The sequence below is a fragment of the Penicillium subrubescens genome, assembly GCF_028828155.1.
Source record: "Penicillium subrubescens strain IBT 31985 chromosome Unknown utg000006l_segment0_segment0, whole genome shotgun sequence".
Lineage (NCBI taxonomy): Eukaryota > Fungi > Ascomycota > Eurotiomycetes > Eurotiales > Aspergillaceae > Penicillium > Penicillium subrubescens.
This window is the reverse complement of record NW_026643156.1, coordinates 2852706-2874942: the sequence shown is the minus strand read 5'-3', so window position 1 is coordinate 2874942 and position 22237 is coordinate 2852706. Positions and strand designations below refer to the sequence as shown.

Here is a 22237-nt window from a genome sequence, read left to right as displayed (position 1 = left end):
ATGAAAAAATGTACATGGTAACCGGAGAAGAGCAGGGTAGTACCCGACTCGCCTCCAGGAATATGTAGTTTAAGGACTGGACCTTCATTGCAATGTCGTGCCCAACATCCCTCGGATCCACTCTGCGAAGGGTGCAAAGAAGAGACACTCTCCGTATTCAGGCCTGTCGCAAAAATCAAGGAGAGCCTTATATCTTTGGGCTGCCGTAGCTCCAGTTGCATGTGTGAGTTTGGCCAGATCTACTGGACAGAGAAAAGGAGGTTGTCGAGCATCTTCGCGGATTGAAGCGGTTCCTTGCATAGCACAGGCGTAGTAGACGCAATGGTCGATACCAAAACAGTGGCCGAGCTCGTGTGCGGCAGTCCGACACATTCTACCCAGCCAGAGAGTAGAAAGAGCTGATGGTGACCGGTTGGTGGTTTCCAAGTCTCGATAGATGGACATTGCGGCCATCAACGGGGAAGACGAAATAGAGCTGGAGTCTTTGATCTCGATTGGCTTTGTTGGCTTCGATGTCTTTTGTCGTTTTACCTTGGGTCCAGACGTTGTGAAGCACGTGGCAATGTAATTTTCGCAGTGCGATGCTGGCCAGGCATGGAGCCTTTCAACAGATTGATGTTCGTCCAATGCTGGGTTGTATCTCGCACTCGAGACAACTGCGACTCTGCTCGCACCATAAGCGCGGCCGCAGACAAATTCGTCATCCTCATCTTCGTAGAGATCCTGATGGACCAGAAGCAACAGTGCATATGCATCTTTGGGTAGCATGGCTATAGCGGCATCGAGTAGATCATCCAGATTCAGTTGACCACCAAAGATCCCGTCTGGCGATGGGCGAATGCGGATACGAACACACTCATTTCCGAACTTTAGAGCGATGTATTTCGGCTGACGCGGCTGACGCGGCTTTCGCTTTGTCTTAGGCTCCTCATCCCATGCGGTAAATGCAGGAGTTAATCGAGGTAGAGACTTGACAGGTAGGCCATGGTAAAATGCTTGTAGGTAGTCGAGGATCGCCTCAGCCGAGGGTTGAGCGACATGATGTCTGTCACCAAGACGGTTGTCCCATGTCCGCATGAACTGAACATCATCCTCAATTTCCGGTGCAGTGACTACATATACCGTCTTACGTTTTGCGGACACTGGGTTGCGGTCTTCTTCATCGAGCCATTCTTGAAAACTCTGCGGTGGATACTCAGGGTCTTCACTGAGATCATCGCCCGGCAGTAGTAAGGGAGCTGGGAAAGTCCAGGGATCATCAGCTGGTATTGATTTGAAATCATGAATTTTTGACGGCTTATCAGACCTTGTTGCTGCAAGGCGCTGTTTTGTGTCTGGTCTTTTGAACCCTGCTTTCGCGGCGTTTTGCGAACAAGTCACCGAAGCAGACGAATGGTTGCAGCGGGGAGTGGAATTTGAAGACATATTCGCATGGGTCGAGGATGCAATTTTAGCGGCCCATTTTGTTATATGTTGCCCTGTACTCGTTGGGCCCACGGTTGGTGAAAGAAAGGGTCGGAATTGGGTTGATGTTTTGGGGCGCGGGGGCGGCCCCATCTTGGCTAGTGGGGAATGCCCTGTAGAGCCCGTGCGAACAGGTGAGATTAGACAACTGGAAAGCCTAGACCTTTTAGTATTTCTTAGCACTTCCAGTTTATCTCGCTACTATCGACCGTTGTCTTCCAGATAATAGAGGATGACTCTAAGCCTTCTTAGACAGAGAAGGTGCCAATTGGCGAATCAGAAGGCATGATTGTCGAGTATAAGAAATCGATGTCGAGAAAATGGAAAGGCAAACTAATATGCTTGCCCGTATTCTGATTGGCCGTACTATGAGTTTAGCGCGCATCAACGGTCTTGGAAGGCACAAATATAGTAAGGTACTAATGTGTGCGTGAGGTTTCCCCGCTTTGATCAATCTTTCTGCTCCTCACAGCTGGAGAAGATCGACAGAAGGGAGAGGAGAACAGAGAATCATACGCCAGTTTGGAAGGATAGAATTTCTCAAGGCAAATGGAAGCACGAAACTCCCGTAGCTTCGAGGAGATGGTTTCTTCCAGACGGCCAGTATGGAGCCGTCAAAGGCAAGTGCATATTCAAGACACGACCAGAACCGGATTCAATGCGCTGATGCAAAATCTTTGTTCAGATATCCGGGATCCTTGCTGTTAAACCTGGGAGCCTTTTTTCTGCCCGCCCTCTATGGCACCCTCAGTAAGCTGTGGGTTGCTAATATTGACTCGAGCCAGGTGGTGTTGACAGATGTTTACACGTACATTGGTATCGTCGCTGAAGTTCTCAACGATGCATTTCCACGCTCTGCTTGGAATGTGATTGGAGACAAAAGCACAAGATCGGTCCGCTCACGCTTGAATCTGGCTTACACATTGATGATAGCCACCGCGACTCAAGGATTTACTCTGATGGTCATATTTCTCGGCTATCCCCAAGGTCTGGCATCGGCCTTTGTTCCCGAGGAGGTTCGGGGAATCTCCCTCACATATGTGCGACTGTCTTCGGTTCAGTTCTTGACCTCCGCAACAGAAGCTGCTCTGTCGTCGTCAACTCGAGCTCTTGATAATCCCGATGTCCCGTTGATCTTCAGCTCTGCCAAGTTCATCATCAACATTGTGCTAGACTTGCTGATTATTTCCAAGTTTCATGTCACAGAAGCAAAGCCAACAATCGTCTCTCAAGCTGTCGTGAGACTTGTCTGCGATGTCGTCTCTGTTCTGACTGGACTACTGTATTTTTCTCTTGTGGTTGTACGTAAAGTGCAGAAAGAACCAGATGAAAGACAGCACCTGAGCATCGGCCTCTCGGCCTTTATGACTCTCCTCAAACCTAGCGTTTACACTTTCACAGAGTCTGCAATCAGAAACGCAATTTACCTTTGGCTAGTGAATCGAATTGTCCAAATGGGGGAAACATATGCAACAGCTTGGGGTGTTTTCAATACAATTCGCTGGGGCTTGGTCATGGTTCCAGTACAAGCACTCGAGTCATCGACCCTTGCATTTGTGGGTCATGCGTGGGGAGCCTTTCGTGCATCATCAGATACGACTCATCCTAGAGCCTCCCGCAAAGAGATATTGAGTAGGTCCATAACCGAAGGCAAATGGGTCACCACTGACTGGGTACTATAGAAATACTCCGACCAGCGTTGTTATCATGCGCGATTGTCATAGTGTTTGAAGCCGTCATTTGTATCGCACTCTCAATACGGGGCATAGATGGGTTTGCTTATTATCTCTCAAACTCGAGGGATGTGGCTAAAATTACGCAAAAGATGTGGAGGGTGAGTCTTTACTTTGCTGGCCTACCAGAACCAAGTGTTAACATCTCCCCGCAGGCCATAGATTGGACCTACATATTATACGGGCTGAACTACCAGCTTGCAGCAGTTCTACTTGCCGCTTCACCCCGTTGGTATCTGTACCAAGCCCTGGGGTCGAACTTCCTATGGATGCTCCCGTGGGCGATTGTGATGACCAAAGAGTCGCTGCCAAATTCTCAAGCCTGGTCCTACTATGCCATTATTTTTGGCGGAGCTTTGGTGTTTGATTTCTTCGATGTAAGCCTTACTCTTCTTCTTTGGATCTACAGACTATCTAAGGGTCGAGTCAAAGTGTAGACTAAATGTTGGCTGGAATGGCTTGTGAGGGCCTCTGAACCTTTAAGACACGAAACTAAGGAAGAGTATGGAACTTCTTTTGAATGCAGAATTCCTTCGAAGTCTTACTATGTACAGGGAGATATCCCAGCCCAATTTATAACCTTTTTCTTAATACATGATCTCGATGCCTAAATCTCCCATTTCTTTTAATCTGGTCATGAAAGCTTTTTGCCCATTTCAGGTGCTCAAGATCCCCAAGTTCAGTGAACAATTTCATCGAAACTTCCTGATCCTTCAAGTTTTCTGAGTGGTTGAAGGGTGAATACATATACCGTCGCTGGATATTTGGTAGTTCTTTATCCCAACCTCGCTCAATTGCATACCGTGAGACTGAAACTGCTTTTGAATCGGTGGCATAAGCCTCTGGTGTATCTCGGAAGATATTTCGAGGTACTTGATCGAGGAGCAGGATCAAAGTGAGTGCTCCCTCGCCTTTACCTCTGACCCTCCAGTGATCAAGGGTGCCATCTCTGGCGGCTTCATAGCACTCACTAAGATGCTTGCGAACATACTTGTCATCTGCGGGGCTTCCATACCAGAACGGCTTCGGTCGGAGATAGTCACGCGATGATTTGGCACCGAACCAGAAATCAAGCACATCTTTGTATGTTTTCGGAGCCATTCATGAAGTGTCAAATTGCGCCAAAATAAGATCTTAAACTCAAGAGTTGTGAAGGTAGGCTTAGTAGCAATGAGTGCAATCGAATTGAAGTTGCGACATAGATGACGTCACTGGATCTCCGCGTGATGTATTTTGGGTCTGAATAACGGCCAGACGAGACTAAATCTCCTTTATATGTCCTCTGTTTCACGATTCAATGCTTTGAATCCGATAGCATAATAGCTACGCAGGGCAGCAGCGCTCCAGTAGTGAGTTAGTAATGCTCATCTGTGGCGACGCCCGGCCCTATCCATACGTCCGTCGTCCTTAACTCCGATTCAAGAGGACGTCCCCATGGAGTGGTGGGCGTTCTCAAGGGTACGACGAACAAACGGATATGCGAGAACTAGTAAGGAGCGTTCAAATTGCCTTAGATTCTTCTACAAAATGCAACTATCCTTGTTTCCACGGACGCAGCCAATGGCCATGTCGTTCCTATACGGCATCGATCAATACTGATCGAAGACAGCAAGATTGTACATATTGCCCCTCATACTAAGTCTCCCAGCGGAGCCCAGTTGCTTGAGTGCACGGGTATAATCATTCCACCCGGCTTTATTGGTACAGATCATTATCTCTGGCAGACACAACTCAAGAGTCACGACGTCAATCAGTCTCTCCTTGAATACCCACTAAATAGAAACAATAAATCTGTCGAACATGCCCCACATGACGCTTCCTGGGGGTAAGCAGCAAATTTTTTGGGAGGAAGTTGCTTCTCGTGGGGACATGCGACGATTAACATCGGGGTACGTGAAAATGCGCCAGATCGTGAGCGTCTCGGAACCCAACCGAACCATCATCCCTACTTTCATATCTTATCATAGGCTGGACTCTTATGAACATCGATTCCCTGGTATCATTGGTCTATATAGAGTATTTATTAATACAGCAATCATCCAGCCACATGAGGAATCGATGCACCCTATTGTAACCCGATCGCGTAGGCTGGCTGACCCGGGCTGCGCTAGCGTAACTCGTGTAACCCTCACTCGTCACAACGATCATGACTGGCAGCCTGGCAAGGAGTTTCACAGATGAACAGCGGTAAAATCCGATCAGAGAACCATGCATTGATTTGCCTTTCAAGTCGTATTATTCTCTCATTCCTGGGCTGATATAGATACTACCCCTGAATATTACTAGGCTGGGAAGGTGATGGCGCGGTCATTTGGACAATTATTGATGTAAAGGACTGCGATGGGAGAATATGGTAGCCGGTCGCTCTTCTCAGCTTTTCAATCTCGTCTTCGGTGGTTTAAGGTAAAGTACACAAGTCGACCCCAGACCAAAAGTCTAATATCTGATGGAGCTTTAAGTAAAGGAGCAAAACCACAAAATCGTCGCGCTTGAACACGCGATCTTTAAGCCATTCATTGTAGTCTGCAGACTTTACAGGAGGGGCGATAGCAGGCAAGGGGCAAATGAAAAAAGCACAAGAGATACATCAACCAATGATGAATATGGAATACGCTATGAAATCACTCTGCGGCTGATCACTCGATTTGCTTTTTCCCTTCTTAATAGCCTTGCATAATTGTCTCTGCTTTTTCCTGTCTCACCAAATCGCCCTTAAAAGCTTCCATACGCGCCACATGCCACCTCCCTCCCCGATACCACCAACATTGCCCAAGGATGTGGAAAAGCAAGAACTGGCTAGATCGTGATTATGGATCGATAATGCCCGCGGACGATCATGAACTGCATAATGAACACGACGAAGAAAACCAACTCCCCTTGACGATATTCCCAGACCTGGAGGACCCTGATGAAATCAAGCCGAAACATTTACTCTTCTTTATTATGTCAACTGTATGCTTCATTCTTACCGGCATATTTGTTCTGGCTTTGATATCCGTGAGGGCTTCGGATGAGGTTGAGTCATGAAATTATACGAATTGACGAGTGTTTGTTGCTCTCCATACTTCATCATGATTTATTGTACTAATTTTCTTGTCTCACCCCTAGGTGCCTCCTTGCCTCCGAGCCTTTCCGTGCTGGCGAGGTCTATCTTTTCAATACTGAATCCTTATCCCTCCGAGTCTGATCACCAAATTATATACGAGATATCGCACCCCATTGGCTTTCATGAAGATGGAATTGGGAAATTTGGCGGTTGACGACATGGATGGGTAGGAACACAGACTCTCACCTTTCGGGACCACAGCACCGATCTGTAATATAATTTGGGACTATATCTTGAAATACATGTACATATGAGGCTCTTTGCTTTTGAGTGATCATATTCTGAGAAGGAAATCGGAGAGTTCAAGTGTATGAGATCGGAAAAGGCAATGAAATACAACCGCACTAGGGCTTCTCCCCAAACTTCTTGCATGAAATCTGGTTGTCCCGCCGAAGATTTGCCGATAGGTTTATACCTGTGATGATGTTCAAGCTCTGAACAGAGACACGGTGCGTCATTTTGATAGAAAACGTGCTCGGCCTCGAGAATTCAATATCCAGTCCTCGTTGTATAATCCCAGGCTGCTAGATGTGCTCAGATCTAGTACCCAAATATCCTCCCTAAAGTCCTGATAACAGCGAGATATAACACTGCTTACGATGGATGATTCTTAAGGATCTCGGCCTTTGACGGGGACTGATCTGCTGAATAAATGAGTAGATTCTATGACGCCACGTGTAGATTAATTGATTCAAAGACATGACATTTCCCTCGAAAGTGCTAGGTGAATCGAACATTCCAATACTTGGACGATTAAGTTGAAAATTGAGTTTCGGTACTCCTCAGTAAGGTTCAGACATTTTCGGATGGTTCTCTACTCGATCGCCGAACTGATTTCCCTCCGACCCTGCGCCGTGTTCTGGTACCCTAGACTCATTTTTGAGTCTTTCGCAGTAAAGGAATCTCAACTTAATTTTCAGCAGTCTTCGGTATCTTGAGAGAGATATCATCGCGCACTTGGCAAGTCAAGTCATGTTATGATATCCATGCGAATGGTGAAAATCGTATGTCAAGCCGAAGAAACATGGCTGTACGGTAGTCGTGAACGATCGGCAGGGGAGCGGCAATAACGGACCATATACTTTTCTACGCTCAATCGACAGACTTTACGGCAGTTAGCAAAGGCACCACTATCCTTTTTAGTAAAAGATAAGGGGTAATGATGTTTGTGTAACCCATCCATCCCGCCATCTGACGATTTCCGTGGGGCGATTTCTTATATGTCCGGCCTGTCTTCTGCGGCTGTTTTAAAGTGCCCAAAACCCAGATGAATCTCATAATGTCACTTCTTTTCCTTCAACTTTTCTTCCTATTCCTTCTAATCGATCGCTTCTTGACAGATCGACATGGCTCCCTCCCGAAAAATCCTCTTCCTCACAAATAGCGAACTAGGCCAATGCAATGTCGCTATCGCAGTAGCCGAAGAATTCCTACGCCGCGGCGAATTCGCCGTGCATCTTGGCTCATATAGCCCGCTGGCAGCACTCGTGGACGACTTGAACAATCGCGTTAACTGCGGTCGCTCAGCGGAATTCCATGAAATCCCGGGTCCTTCCATGACAGACCTAGCAATTCGCAGTAAAGTTGGTCTTCTTTTTCATCAGCCGGGTGTGAAAGGTGCAACGCAGGGGTTTGCGAAGGTCGCTACTACTATGAAGAACTGGAGGCCGCTGGAGTATCGCAAGGCGTACGAGAGTTGCATAGCGATGATTGAGAAATTGAGACCGGATGTCGTGGTGGTAGATCCTATTTTGCATGTTGGGTTGGATGCGTGTCGAACGGTTAAACCGGCTCGAGTGGTTATACTTTGGCCTGTTCCTCTTAAGGATGTGGTTATCGCTATTCAGCCTATGGCTGGGATATTTTGGAAGTACCCTGTGTATGCATTCACTCTTGAAATTCGATTGAAGTGTGAAGGTTCTGATTTATCTCTACAGTACGGGATCCGGGTATCCTTTTCCACTGCCATGGAAACTTGTTCTCAAAAATATCTATCTGGTATTCCGCGTGATAATTACGCTGGCGACGGGGAAATCAGAAACCGATGAACGCCAAGACGGCAAAAAACCACAAGGACGAAGTCCATTCCCCCTGGTGAACGCATATTCAAAGGAATTCTTATGCGTAACACCCGCGTTGAAGGAACTCGACTTTCCATTGCATGTCCCAGATAACGTGATCAGTTGTGGTCCGATTCTTCGACAATGCCCACCTCTATCCACGTCTGACCCTGGGCTGGAGGCATGGCTCACGAAACCGACTGTCTTGATTAATCTAGGGTCACACGTTCGACCGTCTGAATCCATTGCGATTCAGATGGCGAAGGGAGTTCGGACCGTTATCGCCAAACGCCCCGATTTGAAGATTATATGGAAGCTTAAGTACGATTGGGAGACTTCGAATGAGTTCCAAAAGGTTCTGGGCTCAGCTATCGCTGCTGGATCGGCAAAAGTGGTGTCCTGGATCCAGGCGGATATCATGTCTGTATTGGACACTGGCCGGATCGCCACGTATGTCCATCACGGAGGAGCCAATTCCTACTTTGAAGCATGCAAGTAAGTAAAGTTTTTCTCACTGGAAGAACGCTCAAGTGTTCTAATTATATCTTTAGGGTCGGTGCTCCTCAGGTCGTGCTTCCCCAGTGGCTTGACACCTATGACTGTGCAACCAGGGTTGAATGGCTTGGAATCGGACTGAACGGCAGTAGAACTGCAGCACCCGGGGTCGAGGCAGGGGAATTCTCGAAGGCTCTACTGGACGTTCTGAGTGATGAAGAGATTCGCGCCAGGTCGGCTGCAGTAAAGAATCTTTGCAAGGGGGAGGGACGTATAGAGGCACATGACCGCATTGTCGAATTTTGTTTGAATGAGTAGAGGCCACACATCGTGCCACCTTGGAACAGATAATACCCAATCCTGTTTTCAAGCCAAGTTCTCTGGCTGTGTATTGAAGAGAATGGCGACAAAAAGATCATAATCATATACATTATCGAAACGCTTCAAAACTCAAAACAACAACATCACGCCAATTCCCTCAGAACCCGGTACACATACTCTCTAGCCTGACGCAACTCCTCATCCACCTCGCCATCGACATGCCGGGACTTCACCTCGTAATGTAACTGTACGAGCTCCTTTGCACGTTGCAGGGCTTCTTGCTTGCTGGTTTGTCCATTAGAGGCGCCCGAGCCAGCTCCAGCATGCGGCTGATTGACGAGCGCCGGTCCACTGACAAGTGCGAGAGCCTCGTTGTGTCCCTGGAAGATGTTAGTATCGTATGCTTTGATTATTATTTTCGGGGCTTTGCGCGCTGATGCGTTGTTGGGGTGAGCAGTGGGGCAGGAGGTGACAGGAGTGCCAAGACTTACACAGACACGTAGCGAGGTGATATCGGATAGTATTTCCGCGACCTGCATCCTGAATGATAGTGTCTTTAGATATCGAGAATGGGTCATTCAGGTAAATGGTGGTAGAAGACGGGATAAGTCAGGAAGGAGAGGACGGGAGGATGATGAATGGGGAGTCTCGGCGGGTGTTGTTGCCGTCGTTGACAACACATGGGATGGGAATCTCGGTTCGTATTCGTATTCATCTGCAACGACATGTCAACAGGTCATGATTATTATTATACCTTGATAGTGGCATACTTTGACAGCGCTCAATCCTAGAAAGATGATACGACTAGCAATGAAATAGCTACGGCACGTTTCGAATTGACGAATAAAGTCCATGATATTCATTGCAAATTGAAACAACAGTATAAATCTGAGTTCAACCCTTGGAGACACCGCTGATCAGGCAGGGAAACAGCTGCTGAAAGACACAATAGATTCCTCTCATTGCAAGCAGAAAAAAAAGGGAAATGAAAGGAAGATAAAAGTATCAGAAGAACGGGAAGAACGAGAAGAACGAGAAGAGGCAGAAAGCACGAGCCAACTCCACGGGGCGTGAAAACAAACTCCATCTTATCCGAACTGCAGAACCATTCGTTGCGTGCTGAGAACCCAAAGACAGAGAGCAGGAAGCAAGAAGGCAAGAAACCGAGCAAGGCGAAGCGAAGCAACCACACCCACACCAGCCACTGAGAATAGACCGAAGCCTACTGAGATCAATCATGTCCTGGTGCCTGAGACGGGTAGGGTTTGGTCTGTTGTTATGAGGTGATGTATGTGTCCATGCGATTGATCGGTGACAGTCTCTGAGGGTGCGTCTAGCTGATGCCCTCTTCAGGGATGACTGCAATTCGACGACCAATGGCTGGAAGATTCCTTCACTTCTCGTCAGATTCCAGGTCCGAGTCTGTCAGGTCCTCCTCGGTGATGGGAGGCAAGAAGACGATGCGAAGCTTGGAGGTCCCGTCTGGCCACATGAATGAGCCGTCAGGATTAACATGCTCCAGAGCGTAGCTCTGCTTGTCCATGTACTCTTGCTCGAGGATAATGTACTGCACCTCGTGAGTGAGCCAGGTCCAGTACCAGCCGTACTTGCGCAGGGCGTGGGTGAGGCGACGACGGTAGAGATTGTTATCGCAACCGGCCAGGAACGCCTCAAGGAAGACAGGGTCATTGGCTTGACCCAGGCGAATCTGGTCACGACGGAAGTCGCAGGCCGCGTCGAAATAGTCCTCGAGAGGACGGCCTTCCTGATGCATGACCGCATCGAGCTTCACCGCGAGGGCCTCACGGGCCTCATTGGGCGAGGCCTGGTCATCGTGCTGGTCATCGTGCTGGTCATCGTGCTGGTCATCGTGCTGGTCATCGTGCTGGTCATCGTGCTGGTCACTTTCGGTGGTGGACTTTGCGCGCTCACCGTGCGCAGATCGAGGTGACTGAGGAATGCCATCTGATGCGGCGCTGAGAGCCGAGGAAAGTGAGGTTGCGGCATCACCCTCGTCACCGTCAAAGAAAATGGCAGGCAGCTCGTACAGGGCCTCAAGCTGGGCGATGCAGTCGATGAGAGCTTGATTGCCCAGGTCGCAGTTGGCGGCATACCGGTACAGAGGTGCCATGGCCTGGCCGAGGAGACGGTGCAGCAGGCGGATGCGGTGCTCGCCGCCGTCAGAGTAACCGGCGAGAACAGTCACCATGGAAGCAATGATGACAATAAGGTCATTTAAGGATTTGGAGAGAAACTCAGTGAGCTGCCCCCGCTCATTCAGCTGTACCTTGACATCCAGCAGATGGGAGGTGAGTATGCCATTCTGGCGGCGAAATTCGTACGACCAGAGAAGGGCAAGAGGGGAGGCAGGGACAGCGGAGGGGCGAGGGGAGACCTGAGAGCTCTCAGACATGGTGATGATGCAGGTACAGTGAAGCGAAGGTTCTGGTCGAATGTGAGAGAAAATTGTGGAAGGAAGGAAGGAAGAATGGAAGAAGATGGTAGCAAGGAGTGTAGAATTGGGAAGAAAGAAGGGGACAGAGCAGAAGGGGAAGAGGAAGAGAAGAAAAGAAGCTGGAGAAAGCCGGAGGGTGTGAAGGCAGCGATGGGTGAAGGCAACGATGGGAGACTCGCGACTCAAACCCTCACACCCTTGCACCCTCACCCTCAACCCATGGCACACACACACCGTTTTGCCGATTCACAGAACAACACCTTCCAAGCCGCCAATTGACCAGGCTAAGGCTATCAACTTGCCATATGATTGCGATGCTTCAGTCACTTCCTAAACGAGAAAGTACCAGGATCTCTGGATAGCACGTTGAACACGTTAGAATTTCACACCCTGAAGTACCTATTAGAAATCATAAACAGTCTATTCTGTACAGCATGATGGGGAGAGAAAAAGAGTATGAAACCGTAAGGAACAAGTCACATTTTGGCCCGATCTATTTGATTAAGTACTGAGAAAGCGGCATCCTTAACCAACCAGAGCGAGCTAGATACAGAAGGAAACGGAGAATAAAATGCGGGAAAGGAAAAACCGCGACAGCACGAGGACGCATAAACATGTCACATCTCCGTGACATGTAAGGGGGAGACATAGGAAAAGCATAGCAGTATCCCCGGGAAGTTGACCGACCTCAATGATCAATCTTTCTGAATGATCGGGCCCTGATAGTCAACTTTCCCGGGGACAAAAAGCCACTTTTGACGCAGGTTCTGCGATCGTAATCCGCATCAAGACATCATAAAAAGGGGGGCGTTTAGATGAGGTCGGCAACGTTCATGGGCATCTCCTCAATCTGGGTGCTGTAGAACTGCTCGATCTCGCGGAGCATGCGAACATCGTCGGCGGTGACGAAGTTGATGGCAACACCCTTACGACCGAAACGACCACCACGACCGATACGGTGAATGTAGTTCTCACGGTTGGCGGGGAGATCGTAGTTGATGACCAGGGAAACCTGCTGGACATCGATACCACGGGCGAGGAGGTCAGTGGCGATCAGGACACGGGAAGAACCAGAGCGGAACTCCTTCATGATAACATCACTAGATTAAATAGTTAGTTAAATAGTTACCAAGGTAGATCGATGGGGGAAACATACCGCTGGCCCTGCTCCATGTCACCGTGCATGGCGCTGACAGTGAAGTCACGAGCAGTGAGCTTGTCGGTGAGCCAGTCGACCTTTCTGCGGGTGTTGCAGAAGATGACAGCCTGGGTGATGGTAACGGTCTCGTAGAGATCGGACAGGGTGTCGAGCTTCCACTCCTCCTTCTCAACAGCAATGTAGAACTGCTTGATACCCTCAAGGGTAAGCTCCTGCTTCTTGACCAAGATGCGGACGGGGTCACGCATGAACTTGGTGGTAACCTCGAGGACGTCCTGGGGCATGGTGGCGGACAGGAGGGTGACCTGGGTAGACTGAGGGAGGAGCTGGAAGATGTCGTAAATCTGCTCGGTGAAACCGCGCTGTGAAGAGAAGGAATATTAGCATGGGCAAGGCCAACACCATAGGGCTGTGTGGGGTCATCAAGCTACTTACGGACAGCATCTCATCAGCCTCGTCGAGGATGAAGAGCTTCATGTGGTCGGTGCGGAGGACACGACGCTGGATCATGTCCTGGACACGGCCGGGGGTACCGACAACGACCTGGGGACCCTCACGGAGAGCGGTCATGTCCTCACGGACGTTGGTACCACCGATACAGGCGTGGCACTCAAGGGTCATGAAGTCACCAATGGCAACAACGACCTTCTGGATCTGCTGAGCCAGCTCACGGGTGGGAGCGAGGATCAGAGCCTGGCAAGCCTTCAAGTTGGGGTCGATCTTCTGGAGAGCAGAGATGGAGAAAGTGGCAGTCTTTCCGGTACCGGACTGGGCCTGAGCGATAACATCGTTACCTGGAGGGGAGATTGAGTCAGATCAGAACTTTTATTTTTTAAGTATTGGGCGATTGAACAGAAGAACTCACCCTTGATGATGGGCATGATAGCACGCTGCTGGATAGCAGAGGGACGCTCGAAACCGTAGGCGTAGACACCTAATCAGTCAGGTTAGTGAATTTTCCAACGAGCCCCGCCACGGGCGGGATGTTCCTCCCACCCCCACGAAAGGATTCACATACCGCGAAGCAGCTCGGGCTTCAGGTCCATGGCATCGAAGGAGTCGGTGACCTCATCGTAGTTAGACTCGATCTGGCCTGTAGAGAGCGCAAGAAGAGCGATGTCAGCGTTTGATTCTGTTGAATGTTTTCACGTTTTCCCCTATGTTTCATTGCCACACCGAGGGGTTAGGCGCAATGTGAAAACACTGGCCGTCACCAGGCCGGCACATGTCGCTCAAAGAAGAAGAACCAGAGAGTCACGGTACATACCCTCAGCGAGGTCCTCAAGACCCTTATCGTTCGACATGATTGCGGTTGGTGGTGATTGATCACAGACGATTCTTCGCTGTGACCGGGTGGGGTGGTTTTAAGCGAACGTGCCCGGTGGGGAAAGTTCGCAAGCGAGGATCGAAGTGCTAGTATCAAAGGCTCTTCAAATAAGAAGAGCGAGATACTAGAAAAATGGGTGGTATGAGTTGGTTGGTATGGGTTCACAAAAAAGGTGGGAGAAGAGAAGAAGAAAAAAAATCGTCGGCCGCCCGTGCCTTTTGGCTACAATCCGCTTTTTTTTTTTCACGGGTGGGCGAGGCCTCACCGCCTACCGCAAGTGGAGACCGCCGCACGGGCCCAAGCGAGTGGTTCAGTTTGGAGGCGGTCATGAAGGCTTCTTTTCTTTTTGCTGCTAGTTCCTGGTTGAATGTCTATCTTATTCGTCTATTCGCCTTTGGGTTGTGGTGCATATTATTCCATTTAGGCCGTCGTTGGTTGTCAATAGGGCTGTTGGGGGTGTGGGCAGAAAAAATTCCTTGAAGCCCTAAAGATCCAAAGTGGCGGACAATGCCTGACATCACAACGCTACCCAGTCATCCGCCAGCCTTGGATGGCCAACAGGGTGACGAGGCCATTCCGAGTCATCCACTAGGCGTGAAACCTAGTGGAAATGCTTTGTTAGCAAGTTGGAGTCTCCGGGATGCCATAGGCACTTTCCGGCTTTTACCCGATGAGCTAATACTGTTGTTGCTGGAACACTTGGACGGTCCAAGTCTACTGGGCATTGGGCGCACCTGCAAGGCTTTCTACGCATTTACTCGCGCTGAAGAGTTGTGGAAGGCACTTTTTATTGAGTAAGTTTGCCTTTTGTTTTTCTTTGAGGGATCGGATTTGAGTAGATTATATTGCATTGTTGTATGATCCTGGGCGTCGAACTATACCCGGCATCTATGCGGCCCAATAACCGCTATGGATAGATATATACAACCCAGGTGACCGAAGACCAACTAACGTCCATGGCAGATCCCCATTGGACAACTTTACATGGAGAGGAACATGGCGATCAACATATCTCAATCTGCCTCCCTCAAAAGTCCCCATGATCGACTGCTCCCACCTGTATTCCGACGTACTTTACCGCCCTTTTAACTGTGCGCATATCGTGCTTGAACCCTATGTCACCAAGATCCCAGCGCGCAACCAGATCCCGCGCTTATCAGATCTTTCCGCTGAGGAATTCCATGCCGAATGGGCTGATCGACCGTTCGTCTTGACGGAACCCGTCAAGGCCTGGCCTGTCTACAAAGACTGGACCATCGGGTCCTTACTCTCCGAACATGGGCAGGAGAAGTTCCGCGCAGAGGCCGTAGACTGGCCGTTGTCTACCTATCGTGACTACATGGCAGACAACTCTGACGAGAGTCCGCTGTATCTGTTTGACCGTGCTTTCGTCCCCAAGATGGGCCTGGCTGTTGGTTCCCCCGAGTCGACCCCCAATGCGGCATACTGGCCGCCAACCTGCTTTGCGGAAGACTTCTTCTCAGTACTCGGGAAGGACCGCCCTGATCACCAATGGCTGATCGTGGGCCCCGAACGCTCGGGCAGCAAGTTCCACAAGGATCCTAATGCGACCAGCGCCTGGAATGCAGTGTTGCGCGGGCCAAAGTATTGGATTATGTTCCCATCTGGTGACAAGCGAGTCCCACCACCGGGTGTCTACGTATCTGATGATCAGAGCGAGGTCACATCGCCGTTGAGCATTGCCGAGTGGCTACTCAACTTCCACGCAGAGGCACGACGCACACCAGGCTGTATGGAAGGAATCTGCGGCGAGGGCGAGATCCTGCACGTCCCCTCGGGCTGGTGGCATTTGGTCGTCAACTTGGAGCCGTCTATCGCGATTACGCAGAACTTCATTCCTCGCGCGCATCTTGTCGCCGCGCTGGATTTCTTGTCCAACAAGGCAGACCAGGTCTCTGGATTCCGGAAGAATGTCGAGAATCCCTACGAAAACTTCGTGAATGGCATGCAAGAGGCATACCCAGATCTATTGGCGCAGGCCCAAGAAGAGCTACAGAAGAAGGTCGACGGGAAAAAGCGCAAGTGGGAAGATATCGTCCATGGCAAGACCGAAGAAGACCAAAGCACTGTAGGAGGCTTTAGTTTCGGGTTCGGAGATGATAGCGATGTTGAAGTCCCTTGATCTATTGGGTCTAAATATAGTAAACATCATAAATTGCAAAAAATAGTCCATGTGAAATGAAATTTATGAAAGCCTACGCAAATTTCCATGCTATCGGGTCATTGATCCAGAAACGCCAATATGAGACTGCCATCTTAGTGGCAAGCAATGGACTTGGTAGCCGGGGTGTCATGGGCAAAAGCCAAATATCCAACAAAGGCACCAACTGCAACCGCCAGCATGACCATCCCGTTGTATGTCATGAAAAGAAGCCTAACCAGAGGAACGATGAGACCAGGATCCCTTCCAAAGAGGCGAAGAGGGAAGAAAAAAGACCACTCACATAATAAAGAAGCTGTAAAAGACCTGAACGGCATACAACGCAGCCAAAATAAGTTTCCCCCGGCGTGCAAGTGCAGCCCTATTATCCCGTCCTACAAGCAGTGGTGAGCCCTCGGCATGGATAGAATCGTGGATATTAGCGGTGACCGGCTCGGGAATCCCATCACCTGCAGAGCAAGACATCAATGAGAGAGCTCGCCCAAGCAGGAAGTGCATAAGGAGAGCAAGAAGCCATAGAAACCTCAACCACCATGCTAACGCCATACAAACACCGCCACATAGAATAGACACTCGTCTAACAGGAAGGAGAGATTCAACATACCTCCATTAGTACTCGTTGATATGGCAAAAGCGTTCAAACGCTGGTTATGAGCAGCTTCGTACTTGCGGGTAATTTGTCGGACACCCTCGTACCCAGCCGTTAGGAGGACGATAAGCACGAGGGAGAGGAGGAAGGAAACGGGTCCGGTGATGCGCCACTGGCGGAAGACGATGCAGAGGTTCTTTGAGGACCAGGTGAATAGCATCTATCAAAGAAGAAGAGACCGTTAGTAAATGTAAGATTACTATTGAAGGTGATTCCTGTGTACTTGCATTCATATCGCATTGGCCCATGTCCATATCGCCATGGCCCATATCGCCGTGGTCCATGTGACTGTGATCCATGTGCATCGAGTGATCAATAGCGACAACAGTAAGAAGAGTCTTCCGAGGATTAAGCAAGGCTCAGTACCCTCAAATCAGACGTATAGAGCTTATTGTGCAACAACGTGAGGGGAATCAACATGACAGGGCGCGATGGCGTGGACATGCAAACTATGCAAACAGCGATAAGAGCGGCTCTTACCAGCTTTGGCCGCCTCGCGTTTCCGCAAGCTCGCAGTTCCTCGACCGCGGCCGCGAATTCCACCGTCCAGCACTCGCATACACTCCTTAAACCTTCTCGACTGCTAGAGAGAAACGAATTTAATTTTCACACCATCATGGCGGACACAGCTCCCGCCCAGACCGCGATGCCTGCCACCGGCGCACCGGCAGCACCCACGAACGGCGTCACCACAGGGGCCTCGAATGCGCCCAGCGACCAGAACACCACGAACCGGGGACTACCATACTACGAGAAGTTGCGACGGGAGCTCCGGGACACGATACAGAAGAAGCGACTGATGGATAAGAGCATGGTGAGTCTCGTCGCCTGCCAGTCGCGCTAGAATCGCACTTTCACTACCGATCAATGGAAATTCAATGGGCGCATTGGATATGGACTAAACACAGCCATTGATTTGACATTCAGACCTTGGTTTGGCATGTGCTGACCTTCTCTGTCAACAGGCCCAACTCGAAGACCAAATCTATCGATTCGAACAAACCTACCTCGAAGAAACGACAGCCGGCAACATCATCAAAGGCTTTGACAATTACATCAAGGGCTCATCAAGCGGCTCTAGTCTCGGTGCTTCCGGGTTAAGTCTCGGGTCAGGTGTTGGTGGTCGGCGAAAAGCACAAGTCACAGACTCCGATCGAGTTTTCTCACGGAGCTCCGCAAGCTACATGCAGGTAGGTTGACAGTCACACTGGAACGATGAAAGAAAGGACGGGAATCTCTAACACTAATTCACTGATAGGATTCACCTGGCCCATCCACCGCGCAAAATACCCCATCTCAGGCCGCAACACCGACCTCCACAGCTGGCGGGAACGCACCATCGACAAAGAGCAATGGCGGCGAATCCGGGACGGCATCTAAAGCTGGTGGTGGCGGCGGCGGCGGCGGCGGATCTTCCAAAAATAAGAAGAAGGCTAGTGGTGGCTCGAAGAATACAAAGGGGAAAGCCCAGACAGAAGAACTTTCAGACGATGCGGATTCCAAGCCGCCTGTGAAACGGTTGAAGATCAGCTACGGGCGAGATTAGATGATTGCGCCATGTTCAGCTTGGATCTTTTTTTATTGGAGTTTTGGAGGTTATTGATATCATGGAGTTGGCTCGGTGAAGGATTAGGCGCTGATAAAAATGGGAGGGGTTCGTCTCAATTACCCATCATGTACATCATGGCTCTGGAGACTACGTTCTATTTTGCATACAATTGTGCCAATTTCCAGGCGCGAATAAGATATGCATTTCCAAAACAGTTACTGACAGCGACACGATAACATTGGATAACTCTGCAGGGCGTGAAAGGCTTACAGCTGAAGCCGATAGGTAGCAATCTCAAACGCTCGTACCTCGATATCCACAGTGACGGATCCTTCCTTGGTCTTCTGAATCTCCAATTCCTCCTCGTCATCTTCAAGGACGTTGCACTTCCAGACTTTCTTCACAGGCAATGCGCTGTGAATAGAGCCGCGGGCCTTCCCGCCCATAGACTCGTAGACGCGCAAGATCACACTCTTGCCAGGACGAGAGGAAATACCACCAGTAGAGACGTCCTCATCATCCTCGCCACGCTTGACGGCATCTAAGATAATGGACGACCCGCCCTGGATTGAAACAGCCTTGAAGGCAGCGTTGTACCGGGAGATCTGGGAGCTTCCCTGCTCGATGACCAGTGGGTGGTTGAAGTTATAGCCGGCGCGGACAGTGCGAGCATCCAGACCACCTGAGTGGGGAAGGATGGCGTAGCGGATATGGTGGCGGCCCATATCGGCATGGGCGTCTGGGGCCTTGGGGGCACGGAGCAGCGAGAGGCGCATCAAGTTGCCGCATGTAGCGAAACCATACTTGGAATCGTTGAGAATCGAGACACCGTACCCGTGCTCAGAGAGATCGGCCCATTTGTGGCAGCAAACTTCGAATTTGGCCATGTCCCAGCTTCAAAGGCATGTTAGCAGAGGATCCATAGATGTATCGTGGGTTGTAAACTTACCTTGTGTTGTAATGAGTCGGGCGTCTGACAATACCATATTGAGTTTCGTAGGATGCTTCAGTGTTGGTCACATCAACTGGGAATTCAACCTTGAGGAATTTCATAGTCTCATGCCACTCAACTTCGCTCTCAAACTCGACCACGGACGGCTCAGAGGAGACAGATGCAGAAAGACTGATGGTAGTTTTGACCCAACTCTTGTCACTAATTCTCGTTTCAGTCACCAGACTGGCTCGATTGTGGTCATTTTCTGCAATGAATGTCTTGCTGACGGGAAGCTCCTTTCGCGACTCCAGATGGAACACCTCCACATCCCAGGCCTGCCAGTAAAGAGGCTTGTCATCGAATATGACCAGCTGACCGGCCTTGCCGCCCTTGGAAATGACTTCTCGTTGCGCCTCGACATCGAATAGGGAAACAATAACGCCGTCTTGGACGTCAATCTTGAGTTTGCCATTTTGCAGACGGAAAGCACCAGGCCAAATTTGAGACACGGTGACACTGGTGGTGGTCTTGAAATCAACTGGCTTGCATGCAATCACACCAGTCGAACCATCAACCAGAGCATACTTGGATCCATCGGACGCGACCAAGGGCGCGGGAATCTTCACAACCTCTGAACGAGGCCAAGGCAAAGTGTTAAGAGCTACCAGGTCGGTGCTGCCAGTAATTCCCAATGCCGCAAGAGCATCCTTGCGCAGCTTTTGACCGGTCTTGAAGATCTCATCGTAGAGTTTGTCGGAGTCATCATAACACATCTCAATGGAACTGCCCGGCAAGCAGTCATGGAATTGACAGAGCAGGGTTCCCTCCCACATTTCATCGATCTGCTCCTTAGGGTACTTGTACTTCTTGTCTGAACCACGAAGGGTAGCCAGAGTAGCCAGGAGCTCAATCTCACGCAGCAAGAATTCCGATTTCCGGTTATTGCGCTTGTTGTTGGCTTGGGTTGTGTAGGTACCGCGGTGCAGTTCAAAGTACAACTCGCCGTACCAAGTCGCGAACTCGGTGCCATTAGCAGCCTTAGTCTCCAGCTTCTCAAAGAAATCGTCGACCGATTCGCCCATCTTAACCTTGGGTAGAGTACCAATCTTATCGCTGAGGCCACGGCATCGGCGCAATTTCTCCAGATGCTCAAAGGTCGGGCCGCCACCACCATCTCCCTTGCCAAAGACGAGCAAAGATGATTTGTCCTTGTCCATCGATTTGTGTTGAGTGACACTGCGTCTGAGATCACCGAAATGGGCCTCGGCCGTATATGTCTCCGCAGGAGCCATGTGGCACAACACTTGGCTACCATCGAGTGCAACCCACTGGAAGGTGGTATGTGGGAAGTTGTTAATATTATTCCAACTCAACTTCTGCGTGAAGAACCGGTTCATGCCGGCAAGGCGACAGATCTGCGGGATCTGTGTGGAGTATCCGAACGTGTCTGGCAGCCAGAAAGTACTAGCCCGTTTGCCAAAGTGGCTTTCGAAGAAGCGCTGGCCATAGATGAACTGACGGACAAGTGATTCGCCACTGGGCATGTTGGTATCATGCTCGACCCAGCTACCTCCGATAGGTTGGAAGTGACCCTTTCGTACCCATCGCTTGACTCGGTCGAAAACAGACGGGTAATATTGCTTAAGCCATTTGAACTGCTGGGCCTGGGATACGGCGAAACGATGTTCAGGATACCGCTCCATCAAATCACACTGATTCGACCATGATCTTGCGACCTTGCGCTTAGTCTCTGCCCAGGGCCAGAGCCAGCACGTATCAATGTGACAATGTCCAATCGCATAGACATATGGTTTCGTGTCTGGCGCATAGACATCCGCGGAATCAACCTTGTCGCCAAGGTACTTTTGTGCAATTTTGCGTGCGTCTTTGATGGACTCTTGGCTTCCATCGCCCGCAATGAAAGCATCAATCATAGCATTGCCCACCATATTAGCCTCGTGGGCTTCCCACGAGTCACCCGGGAATTCGCGAGCGGCATCGCCAATAATCCAAAAGTCATAGTAGAGCGCTCGCGCCTCCAAGTTGACCGCAACAATTTGCGCTTTGCTGAGTTGGAAGTACTTGTCTGGGTTAGGCGGCTGGATTGAATCCCCGCCCGGAGCGTTACCAAACATGCCATTGCAGGCCATTTCGATATAAAAGGTATGCTGCTTCCCATCACGCCAGGCGTCCGGGATAATCCATTCAGTTCGCTCTCCACCACCGGTCAATCCTTGCAAAGGGTGTCCGTCCTCGGTCCACACCAAGCCCTCGTTGTTAGCATCCCAGTGGAACTCCAATCGTTCCTTCTTGAGAAGATCAGAGGGGACTGTCAAATGGATTCGGAACCAATGTGTTGACCAGCTAGGGCCAAATGACTCTCCGACATGGGTCGGTTTGAACTTATTGGAGGTCGCCTCCTCGAAAGTCGGGCGTTCCAGTTTCGGCACCGAGTAGACGGACAGCTTGACATGGTCGCTGTCGGAGATGATTGCTTCGTAGTATTTCGCGACGAGGTTTTGGCCTTCATATTGACCATGGTCTGTAAACTGGCGAAGCCTATCTGTATAGATCTTGGTGATGCGCTGGCCAACTGGCCGTTCGGCTAGCCGGGGTAGCGATCGCGAGGCTGGGGTGGGGGCAGGATGCGGAGCTTCTCCACCCATGGTTGTGATGGTGTAAGCTTTGGGATTCGGGAGGGGTATAACGACAATAGGAATGAGTGTGTTCGAGTACGAGACTGTACAGAGGACCAAGATAGAGAGTCGACGAGTGAAACAGTGATTTGGAGGAAGGAAGGAAG

General features: G+C 50.1%; 11 protein-coding genes across 11 annotated transcripts; 4 read left to right on the top strand and 7 right to left on the bottom strand.

Annotated features, from left to right (window-relative positions):
- Positions 1-84: 84 nt before the first annotated feature.
- On the bottom strand, positions 85-1425 carry N7473_009565 (uncharacterized protein; the record flags this gene model as incomplete). Its single annotated transcript, XM_057155504.1, has 1 exon — positions 85-1425. One exon carries the CDS (start codon positions 1423-1425, stop codon positions 85-87), a length of 1341 nt encoding a protein of 446 aa, XP_057006634.1.
- A 644-nt stretch (positions 1426-2069) lies between these two features.
- N7473_009564 (uncharacterized protein) lies at positions 2070-3634 on the top strand (the record flags this gene model as incomplete). The annotated part of the gene is made up of 2 exons (XM_057155503.1): positions 2070-3096; positions 3162-3634. The coding sequence occupies 2 exons, from the start codon at positions 2070-2072 to the stop codon at positions 3632-3634; spliced, it is 1500 nt and encodes a 499-aa protein (XP_057006633.1).
- Positions 3635-3876: 242 nt separating this feature from the next.
- On the bottom strand, positions 3877-4298 carry N7473_009563 (DUF924-domain-containing protein; the record flags this gene model as incomplete). Its single annotated transcript, XM_057155502.1, has 2 exons — positions 3877-3919; positions 4000-4298. 2 exons carry the CDS (start codon positions 4296-4298, stop codon positions 3877-3879), a joined length of 342 nt encoding a protein of 113 aa, XP_057006632.1.
- A 3351-nt stretch (positions 4299-7649) lies between these two features.
- N7473_009562 (glycosyltransferase) lies at positions 7650-9176 on the top strand (the record flags this gene model as incomplete). Its single annotated transcript, XM_057155501.1, has 3 exons — positions 7650-8182; positions 8241-8858; positions 8915-9176. 3 exons carry the CDS (start codon positions 7650-7652, stop codon positions 9174-9176), a joined length of 1413 nt encoding a protein of 470 aa, XP_057006631.1.
- Positions 9177-9218: 42 nt separating this feature from the next.
- On the bottom strand, positions 9219-9817 carry N7473_009561 (uncharacterized protein). The gene is made up of 2 exons (XM_057155500.1): positions 9671-9817; positions 9219-9559 (listed from the first exon to the last, which is right to left on the bottom strand). The coding sequence occupies exons 1-2, from the start codon at positions 9755-9757 to the stop codon at positions 9323-9325; spliced, it is 324 nt and encodes a 107-aa protein (XP_057006630.1). The 5' UTR covers positions 9758-9817; the 3' UTR covers positions 9219-9322.
- A 755-nt stretch (positions 9818-10572) lies between these two features.
- On the bottom strand, positions 10573-11592 carry N7473_009560 (uncharacterized protein; the record flags this gene model as incomplete). The annotated part of the gene is made up of 1 exon (XM_057155499.1): positions 10573-11592. One exon carries the CDS (start codon positions 11590-11592, stop codon positions 10573-10575), a length of 1020 nt encoding a protein of 339 aa, XP_057006629.1.
- Positions 11593-12445: 853 nt separating this feature from the next.
- Positions 12446-14097, bottom strand: tif1 (putative eukaryotic translation initiation factor 4; the record flags this gene model as incomplete). The annotated part of the gene is made up of 6 exons (XM_057155498.1): positions 12446-12734; positions 12791-13155; positions 13229-13587; positions 13659-13727; positions 13812-13886; positions 14061-14097. The coding sequence occupies 6 exons, from the start codon at positions 14095-14097 to the stop codon at positions 12446-12448; spliced, it is 1194 nt and encodes a 397-aa protein (XP_057006628.1).
- A 530-nt stretch (positions 14098-14627) lies between these two features.
- Positions 14628-16263, top strand: N7473_009558 (putative F-box and JmjC domain protein; the record flags this gene model as incomplete). Its single annotated transcript, XM_057155497.1, has 2 exons — positions 14628-14914; positions 15084-16263. The coding sequence occupies 2 exons, from the start codon at positions 14628-14630 to the stop codon at positions 16261-16263; spliced, it is 1467 nt and encodes a 488-aa protein (XP_057006627.1).
- A 134-nt stretch (positions 16264-16397) lies between these two features.
- On the bottom strand, positions 16398-17256 carry N7473_009557 (low-affinity Cu transporter; the record flags this gene model as incomplete). The annotated part of the gene is made up of 4 exons (XM_057155496.1): positions 16398-16515; positions 16586-16751; positions 16907-17111; positions 17179-17256. The coding sequence occupies 4 exons, from the start codon at positions 17254-17256 to the stop codon at positions 16398-16400; spliced, it is 567 nt and encodes a 188-aa protein (XP_057006626.1).
- Positions 17257-17567: 311 nt separating this feature from the next.
- On the top strand, positions 17568-18497 carry N7473_009556 (chromatin modification-related protein EAF6/MEAF6; the record flags this gene model as incomplete). The annotated part of the gene is made up of 3 exons (XM_057155495.1): positions 17568-17765; positions 17917-18141; positions 18210-18497. The coding sequence occupies 3 exons, from the start codon at positions 17568-17570 to the stop codon at positions 18495-18497; spliced, it is 711 nt and encodes a 236-aa protein (XP_057006625.1).
- Positions 18498-18766: 269 nt separating this feature from the next.
- Positions 18767-22100, bottom strand: ams1 (alpha-mannosidase; the record flags this gene model as incomplete). Its single annotated transcript, XM_057155494.1, has 2 exons — positions 18767-19394; positions 19450-22100. The coding sequence occupies 2 exons, from the start codon at positions 22098-22100 to the stop codon at positions 18767-18769; spliced, it is 3279 nt and encodes a 1092-aa protein (XP_057006624.1).
- Positions 22101-22237: the final 137 nt, after the last annotated feature.